This window comes from Zingiber officinale, chromosome 6B (genome assembly GCF_018446385.1).
Source record: "Zingiber officinale cultivar Zhangliang chromosome 6B, Zo_v1.1, whole genome shotgun sequence".
In the NCBI taxonomy this organism is placed as follows: Eukaryota; Viridiplantae; Streptophyta; class Magnoliopsida; order Zingiberales; family Zingiberaceae; genus Zingiber; species Zingiber officinale.
Window position 1 is genome coordinate 134,738,381 of NC_055996.1, and position 13,851 is coordinate 134,752,231.

The following is a 13,851-nucleotide window of genomic DNA, read 5'->3' on the forward strand; positions in this document are numbered from 1 at the left end:
CGACGGGCTCGGTGCATCTGAGGGACGAGGTGCTGTGGAAGAGTACACCGGTGGACGAGAAGAATGTATGCGACGTCCGAGGGATGAGAAGCCGAGGAGGAAAGCTACTCAAGGAGAAGGTCGGAAGTTGGGTTCGGGTGAGCCCTATTCCAGATGGCCGAAATCACCCAAGCTAATGGAGCTAGAGCAGAAGACCCGGATCAAGACGAGCAGAACCGGAGCAGAGGACCCGGACCGTAAAAAGTCAACTCTATTGACTTATGTGGTCCGGGCATCTGGAACCCAAATATTATCAAAAGTGACATGGTTGTTGACCGATGCGTCGGGGATAGAATTCTATCCCACTCCAGGCGCCCGAAACAATGCTATAAATATAGCTATGATTTCAGCAGTTCAATCAATCACTTGTAATTCATTTCTTTTTGTTCTGCTTTTATTTGTGTGTTGTTAACATTATAAGAGACTACTCCGCCCGAAGGAGATCGTCATAAAAGTACACTTCATTTTACTTAGATTAGCAATCTCCTGATTGCAAACCAAGTAAGTTTCCTTGTGTTTTTGTCTCTGTAATTAGTCTCTTAGTTTTTTATTACAAGTGTCTTTAATCAAGCTATAAGTCGAGAAAGGGTTGAATTTGTTTTTTTAGGGTAATTCACCCCTCCCTCTTGTCGGCCACCAAGGGACCAACAAGTAGTATCAGAGTAAGGACGCTTCAGAAGGACTAACCGCTGACCGAAGCAAAGAAACCAATGGCCGGACCAAGCATCGTTCCACTAAAATTTGAGGGAGACTTCACACACTGGAAACGCCGAATGGAGGTATTTCTGAAAACAGACTTTGAAATTTGTTTAATAATCAAATATGGTTTTGTAGCTCCTACTAATCAAAACGGAGAGGAGAAGGAAGAGAGTCTTTGGACGAAGAAAGAACAAAATGATTTTGTAGCAAATAACCGAGTGGAATATCACTTGCTGAGTGTACTGCCGCCTCAAGAAGTCAACCTCATTGGAAGCTACTCGTCGGCCAATGAACTCTGGAAAAAATCCTGGAACTCCGCGAAGACACATCCAAAGCCAAACTCGTAAGAAGAGACATACTTCGGAACAAACTGACAAATATCCTTCTGGAAAGAGGTGAGAAGGTAGCCGATCTACACGCAAAGGTAAAAGAACTAATCACCGGACTCGAAAATCTCAGTGAAATGGTAACCAACCGAGATACGATACGTTACGCACTTAATGCCTTTCCCAGGACTCTAGAATGGACCTCAATAATCGATGTCTACTACATCTCAAATGACCTGGAGGCAAGTACCCTAGAGGAACTCTTTTCTACTTTAGAATTATATCTCAAAGGACCTGGAACCCCAAGGTTGTTTTGATATGATCAAACAAGTTAAGTTAGATCCTGTTTGGTTTAACCCTTGTGTCTAAGTGTGCAGTAGTTTAGGAGCACAGAAAGTCGAGCAGAAGACGCGGCTAGCGAGAAGGATGGCACGGGAGAGAGCCGACGGGCTCAGTGCATCTGAGGGACGAGATGTCACGAAAAAGTACACTGGTGGACGAGAAGAACGTACACGACGTTCGAGGGACGAGAAGCCGGGGAAGAAGGTTGCTCGAGGAGAAGGCCGGAAGTTGAGTTCGGGTGAGCCCTATTCCGGATGGACGAAATCACTCAAGTTAGCGAAGCCGGAGCAGAAGACCCAAACCAAGACAAGAAAAACCAGAACAGAGACCCCGGGCCGTAAAAAGTCAACTCTGTTGAGTTATGTGGTCCGGCCGCCCGAAGCCTATTGAGTCCGAGCGCCCGGAACCCAAATATTATCAAAAGTGACGTGGTCGTTGATCGACGCATCAGGGATAGAATTCTATCTCACTCCAGGCGGCCGAAACCCTTCCAAGCGCCCTGAACAGTGCTATAAATATATCTCTGATTTCAGCAGTTCAATCAATCACTTGTAATTCATTTCTTTCTATTCTGCTTTTATTTGTGTGCTGTTAACGTAAGAGGTCACTCCGCCCGAAGGAGATCGTCATAAAAGTGTGCTTCTTTTCCCTTGAATTAACAATCTCCTGATTACAAACCAAGTAAGTCTCCTTGTGTTTCTGTCTCTGTAATTAGTCTTTTAGTTTTTTATTACAAGTGTCTTTAATCAAGCTATAAGTCGAGAAAGGGTTGAATTTATTTTTTTAGGGCAATTCACCCCTCCCCTCTTGCAGGCCACCAAGGGACCAACAATAAAATCGATAAAAAAAAAATGTAAATTGTAGATATCAATTACTTGGACCATCACTTGTCAGTTGGTTTAGTAAAACAACATTGTATTACTTTATCTGTAAGTGAGGTAGAATATATAGTTATGGCTGAATATGTAACACAAGTATTATGGATGATACACACATTACAAGGCTTGAACTTAAATTATAAATATACAAAAAATCTTTATTGATAACATAAGTTCAATAAATTTAACTAAAAATCCAGTGCATCATTCAAGTATCAAACATATAGAAGTTAAATATCATTTTGTAAGAGATTATGTAGCCAAAAGAGATATTGAACTTAACTATGTTGAGTCAAAATCAAATTTAGTTGATATATTTACTAAACCATTATCCAAACTCAAATTTAGCAACTTAAGACGATGAAGATTAAGAATATGTGCGATAAATTAGGATTGTTATTTTCAAAATAACTTTCAAATGGCTTGGAAATTCTGGGAAAATTATTTAAGAGTATGTTTTTCAAAAATTATCATTTCCTTAATATTTTAAAATATGTTTTGGCCTTAGTCTATATCGCATCCATAGAAAGCACATCCTATAGATCTAGGTAACCAACATCTCACAAACACACTAGGTCTACCTTGATTGTGTATTCAAATTTAGAACGACGTGAGATGCGTAAACCTATTATCTGAATTTCAGATGCTTATATCAGTGTATCATCATAAGCTTGGGAAAAAAAATATAAAAATTACAATGATCATGTTAAGTTATTCATTTTAGTCAAACACTAACTGTAAACATTTTACTTAACTTAACTAACCAAGTGAATACTGTTATCTTCTGATAGTTAGTAACTAATGGTTAAACATTTAAGGATAATTTTTAGATGCATATTATTTTAAAATAATATCAGGTTCAGGGTAGGATATTTGAAAATCATTTTTGATTTTTTTTAAACAAATTTTGTTAAAAAATATTGATTAAAAATACCTTTGAAAGTATATTAAAACTTACTTCTGAAATATTTTCAAACTATTTTATTCAAAATACTTTCAAAATTTTGCTTTGAAAAATACTGCAACTCAAATGAAAGTATTTTAAAATTTACTTAAAATACTTTAAAAAATATTTTGAAAGATGGTTTCAAAAACACTTGAAAAGTTTTCAAAAGTTTTTCTTGAAAGGTTATTTTTTTCACTTTGAAAAATACCTTGTTTTTACTTTGAAAATACTTCCAAAACTATTTTATTAGGACAAATTCTTTGAAAACACTTTCAAGAATATTTTAAATAATTTGTAAAACTTTTCAAAAGTAGTCTTGAAAAATTGAAACTAAATACTTTACAACAAATTGTCTTTTTAAAGCCAGAGTTTTGAAATCTATTTTGAAAATAGTTTGTATATTTCTTGCAAATTTATTTTTACAAATGGTTTGATTTGCAAAATCAATCCTCAAAATGTTAAAAACCTTTTGAAAAGTCTGTAAATTTTTGTCAAAATAACTTTGAAAAATTTAATTAAACTCATCCCTCTAATAGACATGCAAGTTTACTTTGAACACATTATTATTTGCTTGTGTATTTATATTTTCATAATTGGGTATACTATATGCTTAGTTAGATGAATGTCAAAGAGAGATGGTTAGGAGTTTAGTTAAGAAAATTTGAAAAACTTAACGCTACAATGATAAAGAGATTAAATTTAACATCATTTTTTATATATGTTTTGTAATTTTTTTTTCTAACTTTAACTCAGGTTCTCATTGTTTCAAAAAGGAGGAAATTATTGATATATTTTGCACCAATAATCAAACCTGAGTTTTGATGATGACAAGTGGATTAAATTTAAATGTATTGTTGATCTAATCTTGTTATCGAGTATGAAAAGTTTACTAACTTTATGGGTCAAGAGGACCTGACACCAGAGAAGAAGTCTAGATGTGAGATTCTGGCAGGAGGTTGGGATGTTCAATTTTTGACAGGAGGAAGTCTGGATGTGCAATTCTGGCAGAAGATCGGGATGTTCAATTCCTGGTTGGCGAAGTCCAGATGTGCGATTCCAGTAGGAAGACCTGATGGGTCAGATTGATGTCAAGGAGATAACTTGACACTTGGTAAGTGAAGATAATTTACTGTAGGAGAGTAACTCTGTGAGGACGCATCTCAGTTAAGGGGACAGTTGGTGTTAGTCTAATTTAGGTCTATTTTAGAAACCTAATTGAGATTTTGACTAGATCCTGGTATAGAGGACAGAGTCTATGTTATAAATTAATCATATTATTATTATGTTAACCTTATTTTATAGGGTAAATATTTTTATTTTGGACTAACACATTTTATAAGGCAAAGGGAACATAAAGGCCTCAAGTGAATAGTACTTGAGGCGCCTTCGGGAGCTTAAAAGGCGCATTGAGTACTGTTCATGAAAGGCGCTTTCGAGTATTTTGAAGACACCTTCGGTAGGATAAGACAGAGACATTATCGACGATAAATAACCACTTTTTAAGGGATAGAATTTAACATTGAAGGCGCCTTCAATATTATGAAAAGCTACTTCCATCCCTTATAAAAGAAACATTCGACCCATTAAAAATGGCACTGTAGTCCAGGACTAAATAAAAATAAACAAATATACCAGTGGTCATTTGATTTTTTTTTTAAAAAAATATCTAAAATAATAGTGACTGTAAACAGCAAGCAAAAGGTAAAACCACTCGTCGGCCCGGGTGGCCCTCACAGATTGAGCATAAATAAATATGAAAGAGAAAAAAAAGGAAAGAGTTTACAATTATTCATGATATTTAATACAGATAATCGAAGCTCAGACAAAATTTGACATACCATTGTTCTTTGAACTTGAAATCCATTCTACCAAACAGGTTCAAATATGGACAACAAATTTTAAACCTAAAACGCCTTCTTTAAATAGAGGCTCAATAATTGCCATTTTGGCAATAAATTGATCGATTTAGCATACATGAATTATGCATGTATATATTGTATATTCGGAAGACAATGAAATGGACGAGTGTTCTGTTCTCAATTTTAATAGTTGGAGTTGCCTTTTTTTTTAAATTTACTAATTTGGCTCATTTCGATGTTAAGAATTAGGGGTTATAATTCTTATATTTAGAATATCCATATCAGATATCCAATTTAAAAATTTTATCTTAAATTTAAGATAGGGTAACTAAAAAACTTTTACACTAATTATCCTATTCATTTCCTTAATTATATAGTTACGAAAAGTACTTTAAATTTAAATAATGAATTTCATTCTCTAAATATTATAGAGAATGAAGAAGAAATAGAAAAGTTGATATATAATATATTGAAAGTAAATATCTAAATTTAATAAATTAATTTTTTTACCTTAAGTTATGTATTTTAAATAGAAAAGCCTGTGTAGATGTTCTCATTCATGGTAAAATTATAAGGCATAAATGCCATAGTTCGATTGAAAATTCAAATATGAAAAAAATGAAACGAATATTTTCTATTTTTATTTTTAAAAATTAATTTTCTTGATTTAAAATTAAAAGAATGATATTGAGTAAAAAGTAAAATCTAGAAAATGTTTTGTTGAGAAATACAAGAGAGACACAGCCACATTGATTGTGATATATTAATTATATATATTAAAAAAATGAATATTTAGTTTCTTCATTGTATTCTCCAAAAGTTCATTCTAATTTAGTAAAATAGTTAATAAAAATAATTTATTATTCATAACCAATGAATGTCCCTTAATCGATGATTATTGTCTTTTCGTTGCTCTAAAGTAATGTCACGACTGCTGACTCAAGACAATACTCTCGTTTCCAAAGGCGGACTAAATGTGGGACCCACTCTTGAAGACCAGTTACAAGGCGGATTAGTGACCGGAAAGCAATTAAATAGAAAAACCGTCGCACTTTTATTTTCGAGAGCTAGCGTTTGGCACCGGCTGAGTGCTTCCTCGAATTGTACTCCGATACACTGCCACCGAATGCGTGGGACCCATTCCCAAGTTCTCTTGGTTGACGAGTGGGGAAAAAACACAATATAAAGCTTCGTCTCACCTCGACCGCGTCTCCCACGACGCCCGATTCCTTTGTTCTTAATCCTTCCCTTCTCCTCCACGGCTCCCAAATCGAACCATGCGGCGGAAGCCGGCAATCTCGCTGCTCTCTATCGCCGTCTTTCTCTTCTTCGCTGCCTCCGTATTCTTCCGCGTCACTCGAGAATTCCTCCCTTCCGCCGCCCTCAACTCCGCCGCCCTCCGCCGCCCTCATACATCGCTCGCCGCCCGTGAGCTCCTCGGTTCCCCGCCGCCGCCCCTCGACGCCATCCTCCTTCCTGATTGGGAAGTCCTTGTCCTCCTTCCTCCCGATTCCTCCTCCTCTTCCATCTCCGCCTCCGATGGAAGCCTTTTCTGCCTCTTCCACACCGGCGCCGCCTCCCCCGCCCATCCCGCCGGTGCCTCCGCCTTCCGATGCGCTCTGCCTCGCCGCCTCCGTCGTATCCGACCCTTCTATGCTCCTCGCCTTTCCGCCGACTCCGCCGCTGCCGGCCACGACTTCGATTTCGCGCCTCGGGAGATGATCCGGTGGTCGATGTCAGTGGCTTATGAATCCTTCTCCACCGACGACGACGTCATCGTCTTCGCTAAGGGCATCAACCGCCGTAAAGACTCCGTCCGCCCCGCCGCTGACATCAAGTGCGTCTTCATTCCTGCATCCGGAGGCCCCGCTCTCGCTTCGACGCCCGCCACGTCGTCCTCCCAAGAGGTCTTCCGCTGTCCCCACCCCTCCGTGCCTCCTCTCCAACCGCTGCGCGTTTCCCTAGCCGTCGCACCAGAGGCGGCGCCGATCGCCACGGTTGCGGAGTACCGGAGCCCTTCGCTCCAGGACCGGCCGCCATCCCGCGGCCGCGTTGCGGTCTGCGCCTGCACGATGGTGTTCAACGCCGCCAAGTTCCTCCCCGAGTGGGTGGCATACCACGCCGCCGTCGGCATCGATCGTTTTTTCCTATACGACAACGCGAGCGAGGACGAGCTCGAGCCGGTTGTGAGCCGTCTCGGGTCCGTTGGGTTCGACGTGGTGGTCCGGTCCTGGCCCTGGCCCAAGACCCAGGAGGCGGGGTTCTCCCATTGTGCCGTCTCGAATCAGAACGACTGCGACTGGATGGCCTTCATCGACGTGGATGAATTTGTCTTTGCTCCAGCTTGGGTAGATTTTGACAGACCCAACCGGTCCTTGATAGACTCACTCCTCGTCGCCCCACCAGAAGTGGGTCAAGTCGCCATTCGATGTCTCGAGTTCGGACCATCAGGCCACCGTAGGCACCCTGAAGCCGGCGTGACCCAAGGGTACACTTGTCGTCGCCAAATTGAGGAACGACACAAGTCGTTTGTGCGACTCGACGCCATCAACCTCTCACTGATCAACTCAATCCACCATTTTGGGCTAAAAGATGATAGCGAAACGAAATTTTTGACACTCACTGAAGCCAGAGTCAATCACTACAAGTACCAAGCTTGGAACGAGTTCAAGATCAAGTTTCGAAGGCGTGTGTCAACCTACGTGGCCGATTGGAAACAATCAACAAGTCTAGGCTCGCGGGACCGAGTGCCCGGCCTAGGTTCCGAGGCGATAGAACCATCAAACTGGGCCAATATGTTTTGCGAGGTCAACGATACTTTGCTTCAAGACACAACTCGGAAATGGTTCGGAACAGTGAATCTTCTAGGGCAATACAGAATGCCATGGCAGAACTAAAAAAAAAATTATTTATTTTTTCTTCAAAATTATCTAATTTTAACAGAAAGGACAATTCTTTCATTTATTTTGGTGTAACTATTATTGAGTTATGGAAATAATTAATATATTTATACTTGTTTGATTGTCAGATTATTAACTGTATTTGCTATGCATTCTTGCTTAGGGCATCCGTTTCTATGGATATATATTAATATCTTTATTTTTTAATATTTATTTTAATATTAACATTACTGTTCATATATATATATATATATATATATATATATATATATATATATATATATATATATATATATATATATATATATTATTTTAACCTCATAAAAATATACTCATAAAAAATATTTTTATTTTAACCTCATCAATCAATAAATAAAAATCTACCATCAATTTAATTTTATTTGTTAGTTTTTAATTTTTAATTTTTTTTTAATAAACTCAACTGGTGCGTGATGAGTTTTTTTATAAACAAAATCTTATTTTATTGTTTTTTTTTTAAATTTTATAAACCTTTTAAAAGCTTGCGAAATGCTTTAAGAGTATGAGTGTCAATTCGGATGGGTCGGATCGGGTTAGGTCGGGTTAAATTTATTTTTTTTTTACACCCAATCCGAACCCGACACGAAATCGAGTTTAACCCAAAACACCTAAACCCGAATCCGAATCCGACCAACCCGATCAATCCGAACCCAACCCAGATAATCCGAAAATCTGATTCAAAACGATTTTTTTGACTATTTTTCTTATAATTCTTCACTTTTATCTCAATACTCTATCATTATCATACAAATATGATATTAATACACATAAAAACATCTTCATTTTCAAAATAAAATTCGATCTAACCTAAAAAAAAATTTCACTAAACCTTATATTTAAGTCAATCCGGGTCAATCCGAACCCGACCCGATCCAATCTGAAAAATTTTAACTCTCCAATCTTTCAATCCGAATCATATCTGAATTCAAAAATATTCAATCCGAATCTAATTTTTTTTGGATCGATTCAAATTAAATTATCGGATCGAATTTATTTTTGATACTCTTATTTAAGAGTACGTACTGAGCTCCCACTCTGACATGTACCGAAGGAGCTCCCTGGGCTTTTTTTGCACGGATGTGATTATTTGGGCGTTAATGGACAGATTTCATTACTACAGATGCTCTAACTAATCAGAATGCCCAAAAGCTGTGCTTCCGCATTATTCCAATTGTTTTATTTACGTGGGGATACTTGCCGTAAAGTCTTCACCGAATAAGATCTCTTTCTCCGTGTTGATCTTTGAATGAGTTGACGGGGATACTTGCGTGATCCTATTCGTCTTTTGCCACTTGACCGAAGAAGATTTGCTTATCTGCTGGTTCGAAACGTGTGCAACCGGTTGACGATATTGACTAAACCCTGAAACAAGGCATGATTTCGGTTTGCAGCTCGCACGTGTGTCACGTGATATTTGATATTTGTAATTTCAAATTTTTGAAATTTTATAATTCGTAATTTGATATTTGACTGTTTAATTCTAACCACGCTGCAATCCGAATTTCCTTGCAAAACGGTCCAACGGCTACCACCGCTATCAAATTATCTCATAGATGCCAATTGGCGTCGATCACATGGATCGCTGATGTGTACGATGCAGAACCAACCTCCAAAACCGGCATCCTGCCACCTAAGCCGTCAGATCGCGTTTCCTAGTTTTAACACGATCCGTTTCGCCGCCAGCCCTTTATTAACGCTTCTTCTTCCCCAAGTCTTCCTCGCACAGCCTCATCCTGCTTCTTCCCGATCGGCCGTCGCTGCGAATCCGTTTGGAGGTATGATTCTTCTCTTCTCGCTCGTGTTTTATGAATTAGCTGGTTCATCTGATCGGGTCTGTTCTAGGTCTCGCCATGAAACAGAGGAAAACGAAGGCTGATGCCACGAAGAAAGCAGACAGCAAGTGAGAATGCTTCCTCCTGATTTTTTGGCTTTTAGTGTTTACGATTAGCAGTGATCCGTAGCTTCCGGGATGTGCGATCTGATATTTTGTTTTGTTTTTAAACATCTGAAGGCTTGCTGTTCGGAAGGGATCGGAGCGTGCGAGTAAGATGCCGAAGATGACCAAGGCCAAGAAGGATCCTAACAAGCCTAAGAGGCCCCCTAGCGCCTTCTTTGTCTTCATGTGAGTTTTCCTGTTTTATTGGTTTTTAGAGCTTTGTATTCCTTTTTATAGCTTGATCGCAGTGCTGATTCATGTTTGGATTGCCAGGGAAGGGTTCAGGAAAACCTTCAAAGAACAACACCCTAACAATAAATCTGTCTCTGTGGTAAGATTCGTCTCTCTGCTGTCTATGATCCATACGCTATTATCTCTATTTTTTGCTTTTCAAAAATGTGATACAGAATAATTTAATTTTGATGTTAATAGGTCGGCAAAGCTGGCGGTGATAAGTGGAAGTCATTGTCCGAAGGCGTAAGTAGTTCTTATCAATCCGTTTTCTCCCTTTTGATGCGAATTAATATTTCAATTAACTTCGATCTAAAATGCAATATTCTGCTTGCATTACAGGATAAGGCTCCCTTTGTTGACAAGGCTGCAAAATTGAAGAAAGAGTACACTAAGAAATTGGCAACATACAACACGAACCAAGTATACCTTTCTATTAAACTTTTGTATTAAGCTTATATTCAGTCGACTAATTCGTAATGATCAAATAGGCCGAGGGAGTTAGTCGCCCTATCGATATTGCTGATGAAGATCAGTCTGACAAATCCAAGTCCGAGGATGGCGAGGGAAGCGATGAGGTTTGTGCTCATTCAAAACTTGTTCTGTAAATCTTCCCCAAATCAAAAGTCGAATAAAACTTTATTGAATCTTTTGCTATTGTATTGTATTAAATCAGGAAGTGGATGAGGATGATGAATAGGGAAATTCTGGAGCAGCTTTATTTGTCTCTGGAACAAATTTAGCACATGAAGCTGCGTTTTGGAAAACTTAAACCGGCTTTTCTAACTTGTATTTAGCTATTTTCCCCCCTTCGTAACCGTTTTGGGATTCCTTCGTGTGCTATTTGCTGTTATCTTCCGTTTTTGCAAAGTAATGCTATTATATGAATGGAAGAGCCGATGGTAATCAAATTTCTTTTTGTAAATTTATCCCTGGTGATTCATTCATTGCATTTGATTGTCTATACGACCATCAATTCACATGTAATTTTCTTGGGTTTGTCTTGTGTAGTTGCCCTACGTCACAACTGTTTGTACCCTTGACAGCGCGCTGGTGACGGTTGCTCGGCTGAATTTGGTTGCTAGAATGTCGTCCTTGTTCGGCCGATGAAATAGAGTTAGCTCTCTTGTCGGTTGCCTCAATGGTCCATAGTGCAAGGTTTTGAGCCATGGCCAGTGCTATAGAGACCTAGTTGTGCGGTTGTGTGTCGCCAGCGCTAGCAAAACCCTGGCCTAACAGCGTGGCCCTCAGTTGGCCAAGAGCTTGGTGTGGATGTCGGAACGGGAGACAAACCCAAAGCCCGCTAAAATCCTTTAACAGAAAGGGCCAGCACTATGAAATGGTAGAGTTTGAGTAAGCTCAGACGAAGCCATAGCGCTTCAGGGCGTAGAACACATCCATGGCTGTGACTGTCTTCCAGCGGGTGTGCTCGGTGTATGTGGCAACATTGCGGATGACATTCCTGTGGAAGATCTTGAGCATGCCGCAGGTTTCCTGGTAGATGAGGCTGCTGATGTGCTTGATGCTGCGGTGGGCGAGTCGGCAGATGGTGGATTTCGTGATTCCCTTTATGTTCTTGTGTTGTGCCGCCTGCCGAGCCCCTTGCCGTGACTGGACATGTCTCGGAAGTAGAAGATCTTGGGTGCAGAATCATCTCTAATGTGATCAAGAAGAAAAGGTAGAAGAATAAAGAGATAGAGGGAGCTCTAGCGGCAGCAAAGTGATGGAGAAGTAAAGGGTGATTTCGCTAAATCTAAATGGTCTAATATTATCGATCCTAAAATGTAGACAGGTAAATTCTAAACGGAGGGCATAATCTAAGTGAAGTTCTTGTGAATTGATCCTTAATGAACAACTCTGTATCCAAATACTACTAACTGTGCTACACCTGTGGGGACAGGGATGTAGCACAGTTATGTTCAGAGGAGGCGACGAAGTATGTGTGGGAGTGGGAAGGAGACATTACTCTCGAAATTTACCTCCACGAATCTGAGGTCACCACTCGGAATGATAATCGGATTCTAATAAAACACATTAAAATTAATGTCCTATCAAAAAAAATAAATTAGACATCTTGACGATATGCGTCGCCTAGTATAAATTAAAATTAACATATTATATATATATAAAAGCTGTGTGAGGTAAAGGGTACAAGATAACAAATCCCATATATAGGCTATAGTTATCCTAGGTGACCCACTCGCCGAAGCTGTGCGTCGATCAGAGTCTTTTCCTTTAGTTTTTTTACTTGCAATTAAAGTTTGGTTCAAATTATATAATTATATAATTAAGATTATGAAAAATAAAATAATATGTAATATTATTTAGTTCAATCCTAAATAATGGTATACCATAATTTAATATTTATTATATTACCTTAGTTCCATTTAATATTTAATTAATTTTTTAAAATAAATTAAATTAATAATATTAATTAATAACTTGATAATCTTACTATTTTATTAAAAATCTCTTCCCTTACTAACTAATTTTGGTGAAGCCTAAAATGTATTTATGTTAATGTCCTTTTTTCTATTTACACTAAAAATAATTCCAAGGTTTATTAGTAATTCCACAAGCGAAACAATCAGTGCTCTAGAGTTCGAGACTCAGCTACAGCGTATTATTATGAATTTTTTTTCATCATTAATTTTTTTTTGTAGTTTTATATAAAAAAAAATATAGTTCTCTTTAGTCTCATATCTTAGAATTGACAACACTACGATCAAAAAATCTTCTATAAATATTTTAAGCTGACGATGTTAAAAAATATATTTTTTTTAGTTTTTTTTACTAAGACAAATATAATATTAAATTAAAATAATTTTTTGCATGGGGAAGTTCGTTACAGTAGTTTGTTGCTAGGATTCTCTAGCGTCACTATTGTATGGGTCTGACGAATCTTACCCAAATAATTAATTCTTGGTTTATAATGATGACACTAGAAAATTCAAACAATTCGGATTTTCAAAGACTTAAATAATTTATATATTATTATATTACACACGCAACGCGTGTGCACGATCACATTAGTATATATAATAAATAAATATAATTGACTTATATTTTTAAAATAAAAAATAAATTGATATATTTTTTAAATATAATTAAAAATTTAAAGTCTTAAATTTCTTCTTTGATTCTGCCATTACAATGTGCCGATATATATCGTCGTTGCTCCCTCACCTCATCACTCGTTGGCGTCGCCTCCTTTGCAAGTTGCCAGTCCCCCCTCCTCATAAGCTATCGACACCACCTTCTCCATAAAACGCTATCACTGTCCATCGTCATGTCCTCCATGGTTTTGCCATAGGACGATCGCCTTCTTCGCCTCTTCTGCAAGCTGCCGGTACTGTCTCCTTCGCAAGTTGCCGACGCTATCTCGGCTGTCGCTACTCGTTGATGCTGTTAGGAGGAGAATCGTGTTTCCTGGGCTGTCGTTGCTCCATCCTGATGATGGCCGGCCTCAGCCGTCGTTGCTCTCGCCGTCGTCACCTCCTTGAGTACGGAGCCTATGTAGGATAATTTTGAAAAAAAAAAATATTGTTAACCCTAGAATCGTAGAAAATCTTAGGGGGCGTTTGGTACGCGCGTTTTCCATTTTTATTTTCTGGAAAACGCGCGTTTTCTGAAAAACGGTGTTTGGTTTGCGTTTT

The 13,851-nt window shown here is 38.4% G+C and overlaps 2 protein-coding genes across 2 annotated transcripts; both read left to right on the forward strand.

The window, feature by feature from the left end:
- Positions 1-6,279: 6,279 nt before the first annotated feature.
- Positions 6,280-8,053, forward strand: LOC121989681 (glycosyltransferase family 92 protein RCOM_0530710-like). The gene has a single exon (XM_042543861.1). It carries the CDS (start codon positions 6,367-6,369, stop codon positions 7,984-7,986), a length of 1,620 nt encoding a protein of 539 aa, XP_042399795.1. The 5' UTR covers positions 6,280-6,366; the 3' UTR covers positions 7,987-8,053.
- A 1,554-nt stretch (positions 8,054-9,607) lies between these two features.
- Positions 9,608-11,120, forward strand: LOC121989682 (HMG1/2-like protein). Its single transcript, XM_042543862.1, has 8 exons — positions 9,608-9,803; positions 9,871-9,928; positions 10,040-10,150; positions 10,238-10,295; positions 10,397-10,441; positions 10,538-10,618; positions 10,687-10,773; positions 10,872-11,120. Exons 1-8 carry the CDS (start codon positions 9,614-9,616, stop codon positions 10,893-10,895), a joined length of 654 nt encoding a protein of 217 aa, XP_042399796.1. The 5' UTR covers positions 9,608-9,613; the 3' UTR covers positions 10,896-11,120.
- The last annotated feature ends 2,731 nt before the right edge of the window (positions 11,121-13,851 follow it).